This window comes from Tiliqua scincoides, chromosome 7 (genome assembly GCF_035046505.1).
Source record: "Tiliqua scincoides isolate rTilSci1 chromosome 7, rTilSci1.hap2, whole genome shotgun sequence".
Taxonomy (NCBI): domain Eukaryota; kingdom Metazoa; phylum Chordata; class Lepidosauria; order Squamata; family Scincidae; genus Tiliqua; species Tiliqua scincoides.
The window spans coordinates 12584415-12601329 of record NC_089827.1 but is presented as its reverse complement, the minus strand read 5'-3'; the positions used below and the strand labels follow the sequence as shown (position 1 = coordinate 12601329).

The 16915-nt window shown below is 43.2% G+C and overlaps 1 protein-coding gene across 5 annotated transcripts in view; it reads left to right on the top strand.

Moving 5' to 3' along the window:
- The window catches only part of ST7 (suppression of tumorigenicity 7), a 107364-nt gene that overhangs the window by 41149 nt on the left and 49300 nt on the right, over positions 1–16915 (top strand). For all 5 annotated transcript variants that reach the window (XM_066633257.1, XM_066633256.1, XM_066633260.1 and 2 more), the window contains one exon: positions 12604–12686. In XM_066633257.1, the coding sequence (XP_066489354.1) occupies positions 12604–12686 (83 nt within the window). The remainder of the gene's footprint in view (positions 1–12603; positions 12687–16915) is intronic.

The following is a 16915-nucleotide window of genomic DNA, read 5'->3' as shown; positions in this document are numbered from 1 at the left end:
AGGGAGACACTGTCACTTGCTGCTGCCTTCGGATCTCGCCTCTACTTTGCACTGTTTCTCCAAATGGTACCTCTTATTAAGGGCCAGTCAGCGGCATAGATCTTGTCCACTGGTGTACCATTGCCCTAGCCAACTGTACTTACAGTGGGGTTGGGACAGTGCTATGTGGTTACTCTGGCAGTGGGGCCAAGTACTACTTTCCATACTGTGAATTACAACTTAGTAGTACTGGTACCACTGGTTGAAAAAGACTGCTCTAATGCAGCTGATTTTTGTTCTGGCACACTATAGGAATGCACTTCATGCAATTGAAATTGAAGGCTTTAATATGGCCTTTTAATATTTGATATGCTTTTAAACACCCCACATTAAAGAGTGGGCAAAAAAGAAAGTCTTTAGTTGTAAGAAGGTTTGCATAGCAACTGAGGGAAATTGGAAGTTTTTGTGGTTTCAAAATATCTCTGTGTCTCTTTCTAACTTCTTTCTCTATGCCTCAATGATTTGAAAAAGGCGCGGTTCACAAATAATGAGCTTGCTTGCAACACTTCCTGATTTAATAACTGCTAGGTTATTCTACTGTTAAACGATGTGTGAAGTGTTGGGCTTCTTGGAACTCGGGACTATAAAGGCAATGCCCTTTATAGTCCACTTTTGTCATTGTTTCTTAATTCTGCTTCACTGTGAATGCTAAATTGTAGAGCTTTAAAAACTAGTATGTTGCCCTGCAAAACAGCTCTTTGCTGCTGTGTTCCCCTTACCGATCAACTGCTTTGACCTTTCAGTTATGAAATGACATCTTTTCTTTTGATGCTAAAGGTCACCGTCCTCTCCCCCTTTGAATTCTAAATAAATCATTCCAGTGCTTTCTTCTTTCTTCCCTTGTGTGTCATCGTCATTTGAAGCAAGGCCTGAGCAGCTGGTATCTAATAGATAGCTTTAAAAAAGAAATTCCCTTTAAGTGGGAAGTTAAAACAAGATCAGAATTTCTTAGAAGTCAACCTTCAATCTCTCTCTTTCTAGATTTGAAATCTTGGTTGATTGGTCCATTCTAGAACTGTTCTTACCATTGCCACTGTTAACTTTCAACATAGATTGGATTCCTTTAGAGCACTCTTTCTCAAACTGTGGGTCAGGACCCACTAGGTGGGTCAGAAGCTAATTTCAGGTGGGTTCCTGTTGATTTAAATGTTTGTTTTATCTTTAATATATTAGACTTGGTGCTACCATGGTATGTGACTGCATCTGGGGAAATGATACAGATCTGTACTTTTAACAGGCATATGCTTTTAACAATGATAGTCAATGGGGCTTATTCCCCAGGTAAGTGTGGATAGGACTGCAGTTTTTGGGATGTTTGGGAAGTTGTTTTTTTTTTTTTTTTAACAGATCAGCAACTGCTTGGAAGGGTTAGGAGGTAAACTTTTTAAAATAAAATTTTAAAGTTATACTTATTGTAAACTTTTAATTTACTTGATTGATTTTGAATTTTGCTGTATGGGGGTATTACATATTTTCCTGCTTGATGATGTCACTTCTGGCCATGACATCATTCCCAGGTTAATGACATCACTTCCTGTAGTCCTTACAGAGTGTCATTCTACAAAGTTGGTCCCAGTGCGAAAAAGTTGGAAAATCACTGCTTTAGATTATCAGAGAGAACTGATGTTTTCTTGAATGAATAAACTGAAAAATATTAAAGGTGCTCAGGATTTTTCTCAAATACATTAAGTTCGTAAGTGTCACACTGAAACCTAGAATGCAGAAATTTTTAGTAATTGTTTATTTTAGTTAGGTCCATGTTGTGCTTCAGTTCAGATATCATGTTTCATAAAGGAATGAATGAATTGCTTCTGCTTTCCCAGCTTCTGCTGTGAGTTTCAAAGAAGAGACTTGCAGATCTCGCTCACCCTTGATGTGAACATTTCAACACCCACAGGGATCCTCTGGAGCTCTTGGCTCTTGCCACAGCTTTACTCCATCTCTGCAGAGGCAGGGAAAGCAGATGCAAATTACATTGGTATTTTCCCTAACTTTTTCCTTCATATATAACTTTGCACTGTGGAGATGGCAGCTAAATATGCAGAGGGCAGGCCTTGCGTCACCTCCAACCAAGCAGTGAGACAACCTTTTGCCAGGGTCATGAATGTACGGAGCTACCTTACCTGGAGTTAGACCATTTGTCCACCTATATATCATTGCCTGTGCTGACTGGCCAGTGGCTCTCCATAGTTTCAGGGTTTTTCCTAGCCACAGTTTGGAGGTGCCAGAATTGAGCCTGGGACTTTCTGTATGTAAGGCATGTGCTTTTTGCAGACTTGTTTGCACTTGTGGAGTTTTGTGTGCACATACCACCCTGCAGATGCCTGATCTTGTCTGATCTTGGAAGCTAAGCAGGTTCAGGCCTGGTTAGTACTTGGATGGGAGACCGCCTGGGAATACTGGGTGCTGTAGGCTTATACCATAGTCTTTCGAGACTGAAGGTTGCCAACTATTTGTACCCTTTTCCATCTAGACTGCCTCAGTGATCATGTGTAAGAACACCCTGCTCACCAAGTAGTCTGTTTGGTTTTTTTTTGGAGAAGATTTTGGCCTCCAGTTCCTTCCTGCCACTTTCCTCATTGCATTGGGAGAGTGTTTGAGGTCACCATTGTTGTAACTGAAGTGAGAGAAGGCATTCAGTGTTCATTGTGCAACCATATGGCTTGACTGATGCGACTGACCTTGCCTTGCTAACCAGAGATCTACTTGGAAGTGGCGGCTTTCATTTCCCCACTCCTGTATGTCTCAGGCTGTCTTCAGCAGAGAACAGGTATTTAAAAACTTTAAAATGGTCAGGAGCAAGAGGTGCTGCTTGCTGGTTTCATTAGAAAAGCTATATGTACCAACAGAGCTGTAATGCGCTGCCCCAGCAGTGATGTCACAGCATCACATAACATTGTGTCACATGACATCACTTTCAGGTTCTTCCCAGAGAAGGAGCACTCGCAGTGGTTTTGCGCAAACCTTCCAGGAAAACCTCCAGGAAATGAAGAGAGGGGTGCGAAGCTACCACTGCCGCTGCTTTTGGGGGAGAACCTGAAGTGACTGCCTTGTGACGCAAGGCAGTAACTTCCAGGTTCTCCCAGGAGGGGCACTTGCTTCAGTAGCTTCTTGCCCCCTGTTCATTCTGCTCTGGAAGTGCCCATTCAGGGGGAGTTTTCACAGGAGAAGGAACCAGATGCAAAACCTCCAGCACCTCCTCCGTAACTAGGATGGAGCTGGATGGAGTCATTTGCCTCCCTTTGGCAAGCTTTGCCCTAGTTTTGGCTCTGTGTACCAAGCTGTCTCCCATCCAAAATAGTTTAAAGGCACAGGAACCTTTTTGAGAGTTTGGGATCTAACCACCTTATGCCCTTTTGACAGGCTGATGATGCCATTCACAGTCTTGTCCAACTCTGTTGTGGATGACCCTACCAACTACGTGGGACATGACCACTGTTATCAGTGTTGTGGAGTGTCAGCTGTGTGGCTTGGGCTTCAGATTAGCAAGCAACTTGAAATATTTATCTCTTGTCCAAGAGAGAGCTTGCTTGTGTTTCTGCTTTCTTCCCCATAGCATCCCTTCCACTCTGTAAACCAGTCATCAGAAGTTCTGAACATGTATCAGGACAGAGCATTTGAAATCACAGACAGCAAGATCATTGTGAAGTTAATCTCTGTTAGCCTTCTGGCTGGGATTTGCAAAGCAATCTCTGAAGGCTTTTCCTTGACAAGACTATTAAATTAACCCAAAGCAGCTCCCAGGTGAAAACCCTGCTATCAACCTGCTTGAGGGAAGAGTTAATGACTCTCTGGGGCTTAGCTAATAGTCTTCACCATGCATCCAGCAAGAGCAAGCCTGAAAATAGCGCATGTAGGTTCAACTTCCCTAAAAACTAGAAGTTAACACTTCAGATGGGAACTTTTAGACAGCTTCTGCAGGGGTTCCTAACTCCTGCAGTGTGGTATGTTCACACTGCATTTTTTGTAAAGCCCTTTGGGAACTAAAACAGGCAAATCATTCACTTGTATGTCAAGAAAAGAGCAATGGGAAATGTGTGGCCCAGGTTGCTCTGTGCATCTGTAGGTTTATTGCTGGATTGGTTTCTAGAACAGTAACCAAAAAAAATTTCAGAATTAAGTTCCTTTCTTGCTACTAGAAAAAGATGCTGCTAAAGAGGAAACTTGCATGGTCTTTGCATGGGGGAAAATAAAATTATGAATGCCTTTGCTTCTTCAGGCACGTAGGGTGCAATCCTGTAGACGCATTAGCTGGGGCTAATTCCCATTGAACTCAGTGAAACTTACTTCTGAATAGACATGCCTAGGATGGCACTGTTAATGGTGTAAAAAGTCCTGCTTTGTATGACTAAATTTCATTCTAATATGCTGTATAAAATAATAATTACTCTTTGATTTTGTATGAAATTGAGTTCATATGCTGAGTAATAATCCTATGATGTACTTGAATCTGAGAACTGCCTTGGAGAATTTTCAGTGGTGTCTGACAGCTGAAGATGCATCTCTGTTAAGACTTCTTCATCTTGATCTCCATGTCCCATCCAGTCTATAAAATTGGTTCAGGAGCATCATTCCATTTTCAACTGTCTTTTGATGAAACGGGGTACAAATGGAAGAGTGAGGAGAGACCTTTGTGGCTACTAGTACAACTCCCTTCTCTTGAGACTTGCCAAAACTGGAAAAGCGTTAAGAATAGACCAAGATGTTGCTATTTGGGTTATCTTTCAGTAGCTGTCGTTAAGCTGTTATCACTGCTATTCCCTTAACTGCCTGTGATATTTAATAATGTATATCACCACTTAAGATTCAGAGCCAAGTATGTTCTTTTCTAAAACTTACACAGGCTCAGTCTCTCTCTGAGACTGTAGTTTTTTTTCTAGGCCTGCTTTAGTTTGGAGAAAAATGTCTTCAGGCTGAGTATGCAGGCATCCCTCCGTATCAGCAGATCCAGAACCCGTAGTTTCAATTATCCATGGTTCAAAAGTGCTCTCCCCCATCATACAAATTACTTATCTATGGGTGTTTGCAGCCTTCCTGGGTCTCACGAGCTCTTTGCTGACTGCTAAATGGAAGCAGGAAGTGAAGCAGAGGACTGAAAAGCATGCGATACTTATCATTAAGTTCAAAGAGCGGTCTTAAACTGGAAGAGATGTTGAATCTGAAAGAGACGTTGGACCATCTGACAGTTCCTTTCTGTATTTCCTGCAAGATTTAGGTACTGCACTGTAGAGGGGTTTCCCTGGTAATAAGGAAGAAAACAAATTTCTCTCTTGGCTTGTCATTATGTTTCCAGACCTGACCATGCTGTGGTCCTTTCATAACTGGAATCTTGTGGCCTCTGTTCCTTGCTATTTTATTTTTAAATTGAATCACTGTGATGTTTTATTTTCATATGTATGACAACCTGGGAACCGTATGTTGAAGTGCCACATCTACATATTCTAAATAAATGAGCATTGTTATTGTGGCAATGCTTTCATGGACCAGAAACCACTTTGCCCAAAGCATGAAGTGCTCTCCTGTTACATGGATCTGTGTGTGTATGCACACCAACTTCTCCATGATCAAGCACGTGCTTTGAATGTGAACAGGCATCTCCAACTGAGAGAGGGTCATTTCTAAGACCCTGAAAAAGCTGCCCATCAATGTGTACAGTACTGAGCTAGATGGGGAGAGAGCTACCAAGGAAATATGGGGAGAGACCAAAAAAATGTTTCACATTGGGGCAAAATGCTAGGAAACCACAATAGATTGTGTTTCTGGGCAGAACACAAATTAATACAAGATCTAGGAAGAGTGGGAGTGGTCCCCTTCCCAGCTGTAGTCCACAGGTGATTCGTCTGCAGGTGCCTACACATGATGTTCCTTCTAAAAATTTGCCTTGCCAGAAATGTTGAGTTCTCCTTCTGAAGTGGAATAATCATGGTTTTGATGGTAGTTCTGTGTATCAGAATGCCTAGCACTTTAAAACGCATTTAGCAGCTTTTAAAAAATCGAAAGCAGCTCAGCAGTCAGGCAATCTGAAGCATAACCTCCTACTTGTCCATAATTATAACTTGGTCTCCATGGAGCTTTGGGTGATTGAGCCTGATTTTCAGCATGTTGTCTTCGTGATCTTGGGTTTTTTTAAGGATTCATTTTGCTTTGAATCAACTTGCTTTTTCCCGGCTTAGGAGAATGGCTTTGAAAACCTCTGACACCACAGCAGGAGTTTTCTAGGTCTTTACAGGACTTAAAATTGGGGTAGTTTTTACAAAAGCAACATTTTGTCCTCTGCTGAGATGAAACCTGTGATAGTTAACACCACTTTGGAGGCTTCTCCCACCCCAAAATCGGATCTATATGCAAAAACTACTAATGCAAATTTGTAGATATGGTGGTACATGATTTATGGCTCCAAAGGAGAAGTTCTCCACCCTCCAATTTTTTGTGGACTGTGTCGTCGGAATACAATGAGGAAAGTGCAAGTAGTGCTTAATTTTTATTTTTTTTTAAAGGACAGGTACCTATACTTAGGCCTTTAAAAAAGAGGTATCTAGCAAAGCTGGCTCCAGGTTTCTTCAACCTTGGTGGGCTCCTATGTGTAGCAGACTGTACTTCAGAAATGAGGGAAAGGGGATCTCTATATTCTCAGAGGTATTTTATTATACTATAATACAAGCGAGCCCCTGTATCCATGGATCTGGTATTCACAGATTCAGTTACCAAGCTTATAGCATGACATGAGCAGGCTGCCAGCAGTCTGAATGCTTGACAAAACTAGATCCAATGGTAATGGGAAGCAGATAACTTCCAGCTTGTTATTGTTCAGTCTACTTTTACAATGCTAATGGGCACATGGGAGGTGCAGGGGAAGGCATACAGGGACCCCCTTAACTGTGGTGTCTGTATCCTCTGGGAGTCCCTGGATCTGATCCTCTGTGGATATAGGGCATGCCTGTTTTTCTTCCAATCAGTCTGTTTAAATATGACTCATGGTCTTGAACAGGAGAAAATGGCACCAAAAGGCAGGCAGGATGGGACTGCATGGTTGTTGGTTGGCAACCTTCAGTCTCGAAAGACTATGGTATAAGCCTACAGTACCCGGTATTCCCAGGCGGTCTCCCATCCAAGTACTAACCAGGCCTGACCCTGCTTAGCTTCTGAGAATCAGACAAGATCGGGCACGTGCAGGGTAACAGTTGCTGCCTATGGCCAACCAAAGGCGTCCTGGGTGTGGATCTCTCCTGGTGCAGTGCTTACCTGCAGGAGCTCGGCGTTCCAGGAGTTTGGGGGTGATGTAATGATGTAATCATGCCTCTCCCGAGTTTCCAGGCTATCACATTGCTTTTAATGTGAAAAGCCTACCTCTGGACCAACTCCGTTCAGCTGTCTTTGGCCCACTCTGGACCCAGTTGCTTTGTGTTCTCGATGGTGAGCAGTGGGGACACAATGGTCAGTGAGAACGCAAAGCAGCTGGGACTGGAGTGGGCCAAAGATTGCTGAATAGAGGCTTGGATGGTGTGATGTCACCCCCCTCTTGAGGGTGATACCCACTGTGGCCTGCATCAGCCCCACCCTGTAGTGATACCACTGAGAGCAATACAGCATAGAAAGAGCTGTTATTTACTTCCACCACTGCTAAGTGTCAAGGGAAGCTTGTGTTGCAACTGTATTGCATTAAGTGTACTTTAATCTAGCATTCTTCAAATGAGATTCCAAACTGAGATAGGTGTTGCAGTCTGTGCCATCAGCATAGCCGGCAAACATATAGAACAGGCTTTTGTATGTCCATTTAGAAGCAAGTTCCACTGTGTCCGGTGGGACTTACCTTCAAGTTCCATTGTGTAGGACTGCAGCCTTAGTCTTTCTCTATCCCTTAGGCCAGTAGTTCTCAAACTCTCTGGGAGTCTGAGAACCCGGGGTAAGTACTTGTGGGAGCAGGGACTGGGATCGGGGAGGATCTCCTGATGGTGCTGTAGCGATCGCTGCTCCTTGGGCACCCGGGCATGTTTAAACATATCTGGGGGGGGGGGGGGTTGCAGCCTCCTGGAGTGACCCACCACTTTGAGAATCACTGCCTTAGGCAAACATACTGATGACAGGACATAATGAACTGCCTTGTTTGTAAGCACAGAAAATATTGAGACAGAAATGAGACAAAATATTCTTACCGTGTACTTAAAACAAAAGCCATTAATCATATTAAAAGGCTCCTGATAATGAGTTTTAGTGTTTGGCTTCCTGCTTAATAAGTCTTAACCTCATAAACCTCTGCTGTTCAGCTATGTAAGCAGGATATCCATAGCAAGTAAGCATGATATCCACAGCAAGGCCTCCATAGGAGGTGCCAATGCAGCTGCAATGCAACCACAAGGTAAGGGAACAAATGTACCTTTACTTTGAAGAGGCCTCCATGACTACCCCCTCTGGCAGGTTGCAGTGTATGCCCCATTGGCATGGCTGCATCAGTGCTAGAAAACTGGATAGGATTGGGCTCTCAATATATTAAGTGTTCTTCAAAATGTGCATTTTTTTCAGCCTATGGGAATTTTGATCAATAACTGAATGTCAGAGAAGAGAGATGGGTTTGGGGTTACAGGTGGAGCCTATCCTCGTTAGTTCCGTACCGTGACTCAGCGTGATTAACCAAAAACGCGTTGTGCTAAATTCCATAGAGTTACACAAATACACTGCAGCCTGACACTTCTGGATGGAAGGAAACTAAGGCAGCTGTTATCAATCCCCTCCCCTCCATACTCAGCCCTCCCCGTTGCCAGCTGTCCCGCTGAGCTTTTAAGAGTCCAACCCTATGCGTTTCTACTCAGAAGTAAGCCCCATTGTAGTCAATGGGGCTTACTCCTAGGAAAGTGTAGAGAGGATTGTAGGCTAAATAGCATGCTTTGCTAACTGGGAAAGCTTGCTTGTGCCGGTGATAGCCTGCACCATCTCAGTGGGGGGGAGGTTGCTTGTGTTGGTGATTGCCTGCACCATGGGGGGGGGGGAATTCGGCCAACACTCCCTGGGTTTTTTAAAGCAATCCCCTCTGTTGCTACCACACCTGCCTCTGTGTGTATGTGAGTGGGAGAGAGAGAGCAAGAGTGAGAGAGCAAGCTCCACCTTGCTGCATGTGTTCTGGCTACAGAGATTTTCGCCCCCTTCCCCTCCTTAGCCTCTTTGCTGGCTCAGGCGCTCCAGGAATGTTACTGTTCCTTGCAGGAGGAACCTCTTCCAGGGCTCCAGGGCCCTGCCAGGGTGAGGCGTAGCCTTTTTACAGTGTTTTGGGCTGCCTGGAAATGCCAGCGCAGGGCAAAGGAAGCAAAAGTGTGTGTGACTTTCAGTACCCCCCGCCCCATTTGCATTGGGACAAATCCGCAGATAAAAATCTGTGGATAAATCGGCTGCACCTGTATTTTGAAACCGGTGTAGAGGGCAGGGACTACAAGCTGCATCAAGGGGAGAAGTCACATGCCTTGCTACTGAATGTATGACCTATTGCCTTCTAGTTTGGGATATATTTTTCTTCATAGGGCCTTGAGGGCCAGAAACATGTGTTTAATTTTTTAAAAAAAATTATAATTTTTTATACGTACCCATACATTTGTATTCGTCCACCCTCAGATTTTGTCAACAAATTCTGTTTTGGAAAGCCAGGTTTTACAGGTATAATCTGGCCTTTTATCTGCAGGGGATCCGTTCCAGGACCCCACGCAGATACCAGAATCTGCAGATACAGGAATCATGGCCACAAACGTCAGTGACTTTCTGCTGGTATCTGCAGCAGTGAGTCAGATCCCGATAACAGGGTCATACTGTACAGTATAATCTTGAAATATATAGATAAATATGTATTTCATCATAAAGGAAGTGTATGTCACAAGTCACTTGTATCTAGTTCACATCTCCCTTGCAAAGGTTTAGCAATTAAGGGCCCAATCCTGTCCAACTTTTCCAGCTCCGGTGTAGCTCCAATGCAGCCTCATGGTAAGGGAACACATGTTCCCATACCTTGAGAAGGCCCCGGTGACTGCCCGTCCACCACAGGATGCAGCACACACCCCACTGGCACAACTGCACCAGCACTGGAAAATTGGATAGGATTGGGCCCTAAATCCTCCTGATGGCTCATTCAGACTGCAACGTATGCTGAGATAAAGATCATTTTTATAGCTCTGTCAAATGTTTTATGACAAGCAGCACTTATTCCTTTTTTGTTGCAGCTCCATCTCATCTAGTTGGCTGAATATGCTCTGAAATAAATTAGTGCAGCAGTTTAAAGTGGTAGTGTAATTGCAGCTGCGTGGCAAGGGCCTATTTAGCAATTGTTTAGATTCACGTGGTGCATGGAGTGTTCTGCAGCTGCTTTTAAAGAAACTGGAGCTTGACGTGCTGTGCTTTCCTCCTACAAGGGAAGAGGGATCGGGATACATTTTGTACCAGCAAATGGATACTGAGTGTAATTTCCTGAGACTGAACAACCCATGCTTATCCAGCACCCCAGGAATTTTCATTTAATAATAGTACAGCATGGGAGTTTTCTTACAGAATCTGGGCCAAAAGCCTCAGACCAGAAACCAGTTTTTGGTGACCTGATTCTGTTTAAATACGTTTATGCCAATGATTTATTTTGATTTTATTTGCTTACTCAGTCTGTAGGGACTTTATAAGATTCTCAACCAGCGGTACGGGTACCACCAGTGGCATTTGAAGTGGTGTCTGGTGGTACTCGTGGAGCCCCTGGATATATGTCGCCTGGCAGCAGCAGGAATAGGACACAACAAACAACGACCTCCCAACCCATAAGTTACTTCTGATGGTACTTTGAATACGTGGACCATTTGAAGTGGTATGGCGGAGTACAAACATTGAGAAACAGTGTCATGAAGCATAAAGTGTTGCTCTATCAACACTTTTGCTTTCTGTATGGACAGCTTCTGCTATTAAAGTAAACTTTGTGGTTGTTTTTTGTTTGTTTGTTTGTTTTTTGCTTTAATGTGGCAGCACTATCCCATAAACTGATCGGTTACTGCAAGGGCGCTGAAGGGGAAGTATCTGCATAATATCTTCCCTGTTTCCCTACTAGGTTTTGTTGACACTGTAATACATAACATTACTCAGGAGACATGTAGAGCTAGGCACTAGCTTAACTTTATTGGCTCACACATATCTACAGGAATAAGAATGCCAAATTTATTTGGCAGTCAATTTGGGTTTCCAGCTAGAGGAAGCGTCAGCCTTGCATTTCATTTCCAGAACACAGATTATGCTAACAAGAAGCTGCCTAGATGAATTGCAGAAACAGAAGCTTAATGTTGCTCTGAAATCTCTAGTCTTTCATTGTTCTGGATGTGTATAAGGAATTAATGTGTATGAGGAAAGTGTATGAGGAATTTTAGATTGTGAGCCCTTTTGGGACAGGGAGCCATTTAGTCATTTGATTTTTCTCTGTAAACCGCTTTGTGAACTTTTAGTTGAAAAGCGGTATATAAATACTGTTAATAATAATAATAAAGGTTTCATATAAGGTTGAGCATCCTTAATCTGAAATGCTCCAAAATTTAAATAAAAAAAATGTGTAAATTATCTTCAGTTTATATGTATAAGGTATATATGAAACATAATTGAATTTCATGTTTAGACTTGGGTCCCATCCCCAGGATATCCCATTATGTATATGAAAATATTCTAAAATTCAAAACGTTTCTGGTTCCAGGCATTTTGGATAAGGGATGCTCAACTTGTATAGAGCCCAAGTTAGACTTACTGATTTTTGTCCAAGCAACCTGATAGCAATGAGAGCTACTGGGTGGAGTGTTAGCTATTTCATTTATTAACTGGGTGTTTACTTTGGGGCAGTCCAGGCAGGAGGAAGGGATGCTACGTCTGCCTCTCAAGAAGCTTCAGGTCTTCTACAAACTTACATGCAGAACCTAGTTGTGGATAACTTGCAAGTAGTGAGTCTGTCATAAAATGCAAATACAACTGCTTTAATACATTTGCCCTTAAGAACCATGTTCGGATTAGGGAATGGACAAGTCTAGATATCTATGTTATGGCTATTGGCCATTTCTGTACCAGTGGGGGAAGGGGCTACCCTGAATAACATTCTGACAGCATAATCTTATACATGTCAACTCAGAAGCAAATCCCACAGTGTTCAGTGGGGCTTACCTCCAGGACAGTATGTATAGGATTGCAGCCTGACTCTTTCCAATTAGCAATCTTCCCTTGCTAATGTACCCTCATGTGTGTGTGTTTGACCAGATTCAGCTTTTGTAAGCTGTTCTCTCCCGCCCCCCCCCCCCCGGGATCATTCAGAAGATATGTTTGATCTATCATGGGATAATTCTTGTAACAGAATTTGTGTGTGTGTGTGTGTGTGTGTGTGTGTGAGAGAGAGAGAGAGAGAGAGGGGGGGGGACTGAATTGCATAGAAACTGCTGCTGTTCCTCTTCCTTTTCCTCCCAATTTTGAAGGGGAAAAGGAAAAAAAGCAATTTATCTTTAGCTGGACTTGCAGCTGATGGAAAGCGAAACGTGAGAAAATGTCCTAAAATAGTCCTTATTTCTTCTTTTTCTCTTTCAGTGAGCATGTTTTTGAACACATTAACACCCAAGTTCTACGTTGCCCTCACAGGCACTTCCTCATTAATCTCAGGGCTTATTTTGGTAAGTACTAGGTATAACTTTCACATTTTAAAAATTTGGTTCTTTTGATGCTTTAAAAACATTCAGTTCCACATCTACAACATTCTGATGCTTCCTCATTATTCTTTCTTTGCTTTGATCCTTCCTCTTGTTCAACTTTGAGCCTGGCTACCCGTAACAGAATTTCCACATGACAAGTCATAGATTGCATTCCAAAGCGTGGAAGTCACAAGGGCTTGGGGCTTGGTGATGTCACAGGATTGCCAACTCTTGAAAACCACAAATATTACAGACTCCCCCCACCCACCCACCCACTATGTTTGTTCATGAGCGGTTTCTACTCGCTACCAAACCAAATATACGCAATGCCAGGCTAGCACAGATCAATCTTTCAATTACGGCTTCTAGACCGGCTTCTAGACCGGCTTCTAGACCGGCTTTCAATTACGGCTTCAGTTATCCTTCTAGACCAGCCATTTTCAACCTTTTTCATCTCATGGCATGCTGGGAAGGTGCTAAAATTTTCAAGGCACATCATCTGTTTTTTGACTCTTGACAAGGCACCCTGTGCTTCCAGCTGGGGCTCACATCTCCCAATGGCCCTACTAACACCTTTTTTCTTGTATTCTTATGTAAGTTGCCTCCGATGTCCTGATGGGTGAAAAGAGAGGGTAGAAATCTTTTAAATAAATTCATAATCGACCTAATAGAAGCCAGACTCCAACCGTGTCACTAGCGCAAACTGACAAATGAAAGTACAGCTGAAGCAAATCGGTCTGACTGCAGAAAACGCAGCCAATTCCTGGCAGAAAAATCAAAATGCGTGCAAAATAGATTAAGATTGCTTAACAAAATGACTGCTTAACAAATTCTCACACCCATGTTTCCCATCCCACCTTTTCTCTCACACAGATACTGCACCCCTTCTTTTTCTCACAGTCCTATCCCTTTCCATTCTCTCACATTTCATGTTCACCCACACACACACACACACCCCTGCCCTCCCTGGGCACTGCTCTGCCTATATGGCCTTCTGTGCAGTATTCTTCAGCTTGGCATGGTCTGAGACAATTTGGTTATGGGCTGCTGCAGTACCCATGACCGGCTTCCTGCGGCTGGGCTGTTCTGCACGTAGTTTTTAGTTTGGCATGCACATTGAATGAGATGTTGCTGCACGTTGCTTCCAGGCTAAGCTGGTCCAACATGCACTATGGTCTGCATGCTGTTTCCTGCTCTTCTTATTCCTGTTCTTTAAGCTTCTTTCCAGTTCCCTTCCCTTCCCCATTCTCCAAAATAGGCCTGGGAAGCTCCAAGTTTAATAGGTGCAAAACTCTCAGCTACATTTGTGGTTGAATCAGTTCATGGTTTCTCTTAACTGTGAGTTAGAGAACTGCAATCTGAAGTCCAGTAGGTCCTGGGTTGGGCCCTTCCACCCACCCTTGTGTCTGGTTGGATCCAAATTGGAGCCCTCTGGATGCAGCTGGAAGCCACACCGGGCCTCACCAGGCTTTCAAAAGCAGTTAGAAAGTCACTTCCAGGTTCATAAAAGTGACTTCTGATTGCTTCCGGCTGTCTGTGGAGGCTGTGCTGGAGGAAGAGGTGGGTTGCAGTGCCCTCTACTGCAGAACAAGTGGGTGGGAGGGGGGAGTTTAAGAACCCATGAATTAGTTGATAACCCAGCTATACTTATAGCTTTAGTATCAGTGATTTTGCAGAAGTAGAGCTGTAGCATCCTCAACAGGATTTACATTCCAGTTTATGAATAAATTCAAAGTGTGTTGGGCTTGTTAAGTAGCAGAGTCCCAAGTTGGTACATAATTTAAATTTCTGTTTATGTGCATAATATAGTAACTGTGTTTTCATGGGATCAACCATGTTTCTTTAATATTGGGATTCCTGGGACACGTCCAGAGAATCATCTTCAGAGTCTTCTTTATTTATATCGCTTCATGTTAGGTTATATTTTTTACATCTCCCAGTGAGCACTGTTGATTTAATCGGTGAAGAATATAATCTTGTGACAGCTATTTTCCAGCGTTTTGAAATGGTGTTAAAACGTTTAGTCTCTGCTGAATGCACTGTGCATTTTATTTCAGAAGGAGCGTTATGACAAGATCTGACTAGTATCGTGTCACTTTTCACATGGTGCATGATAATGTGTTTTAGCCCAAGAGTTTTTCTCTTTTTATTAGACTTTAAAGCAGCAAGATCATTCTTTTTTACCAGGTTGTCCATACTGTTTATTCTGAAGCATCCCTGATTGGCTCACATTTTTGTGCTCTGGAAGAAAAATCTGTATTTTGGTTTTTAGATAATTGTGTTTTTCTTGATCTTTGCTATAAGAGAAATGAGGCAATCAGTGCTTCCACAGTACAGCCCTCTGCCAAGTATTGGTGAATTCGCTTATCCGTAAGGGGTAGAACTGCCACCTACCTCTCGTTTTCTGCAAATACTGGTTCAGTACCACATCAAATGGGCATTGGTACTAGCCTGTGGAGAACTGTCGAACACATTTATGTCCATTTCCAGACTTGTTCCACCGTCTTGGCCACGATCTCAGGGACTCCAGCTGAACCTTCACAACCTTGAGGCCGATGATGAGAGGTCTCTGGAAGGCTACCTGAAGGCTGCTCTGGGGCTGGGGCAAGCCCAGGGAAGGAGCCAAGAGACAGGTGGAGGAGGAGGATTGGTGAAACGGCTCCCTCTCCACTGATGAGCTCTGAGGCCTCATTATTGGGCCAGCAATCTTCAGCTTAGCAACTGAGATTGCAGATAGCTGAGATGACAGATAACCAACATGGAGGAGAAGCATCAGACATTGGAGAAAGCGAAATGTTCATGAGCCCTTGCCTATCTCCCAGCCTTACAGATTTCAAGTTAAAATTGAGGTTCATAAAGTTCATAGAGTGCAAGATGAAGAGGATCCCCTAGACTCCATTTTCCCCATTGTTGTTGGCATCCTTCAGTCTCGGAAGACTATGGTATTGCGCTCTGAATGGTGGTTCTGGAACAGAGTGTCCTCTCCAGTGTGCGAAGCCTGGGTAAAATAGATATGGAAGATAGACTGTTTCCCATGCAGCAAATCCCCCCTCTCCACGTCGCTGAAATGGTCCAATGGAAAGGCAGAAGCCAATACGGTTGGTTCCAGCAGCGTCGCAGGAATTGCCAGAACGTGACTCTGCTCAGCCATGAACTGCCTCCGGGACTCCGGCTCTGGATTTTTCCTCGAGGTTGACTCCTGAAGCCTTTTCCATAACTGGATGTAGCCACAAAGCAGTAGAGGTTTGGGATCAGAGTTTTCCTTCTCTCAGATGAGCTGCCTTCCCAGGCTAAGGAGTCCCATCTACCCAGTGGCTGTTTAGTTGCCTCTTATGACAAGTACAGCCAAACTGAGGGCCTATTCTTATCCTCAGCCTCCAGGGGACAATTTTCCCCATAGGGAAAATATTTCCCCATAGGCTCAGGTATTTGGTATCTGCTAATTCTGTACCCACTACAGGAACCAAAAGATTTTTATTCTGAGAAAGTTTACCTAAAACAACTTCAGGACTTCACTGATCTTTCAAAAATGCCTGTTGTTGTTTCTTGTTCCTTATGTGCATCACTCAGACTTCCATGAGTATTCCTGGCCAATAACCTTCTGCAACAATTGTTCACAACAGTCTAGCATTTAATAGTTCATTTGATCACTTGTAGTTTTTACTTTTAAATTTACTTTATCCCACTTCACTCTCAAAGGACTGGTGCATGTCCAGTTATCAGTCAGCACTACTGAGAGCCGTGGGACTTACTGCCAGATAAATGTGTATCGGATTGCAGCCTAAGAGTGTATTATTTACAAGTCTGAAGCGGAGTTCATGATACATTGAAATGTTATTTTACTGAACAATTGCAAATCTCAATGTTATCTTGCTAAAAAATAAAAATCAACTGAGCCTTTATCAATTTAAATGTGGCATAATACTCCTGTCCAGCCCTTCTGAAAACTGCTCTTGTGTATTATCTTTTTAATCCTTTTGAAAATTTCATCTTTTGTTATAAACTTCTTGATGCCTTGAACTGAGCAAACATTCACTACTGGGGATTGAAAACCATTTAGAGACCTTAGGCAAAGAAAGAATTCTTGATATCGAACAACAAGAGCTGTTTAGTGCCGCCAGAACCACATGCTCTCCACTCCATCTCCATGTTTCAGTCAGTTTTGGGAAACTGGCCTCTTTCTTTTATCACCTGGAGTGCCCACAGGCTTG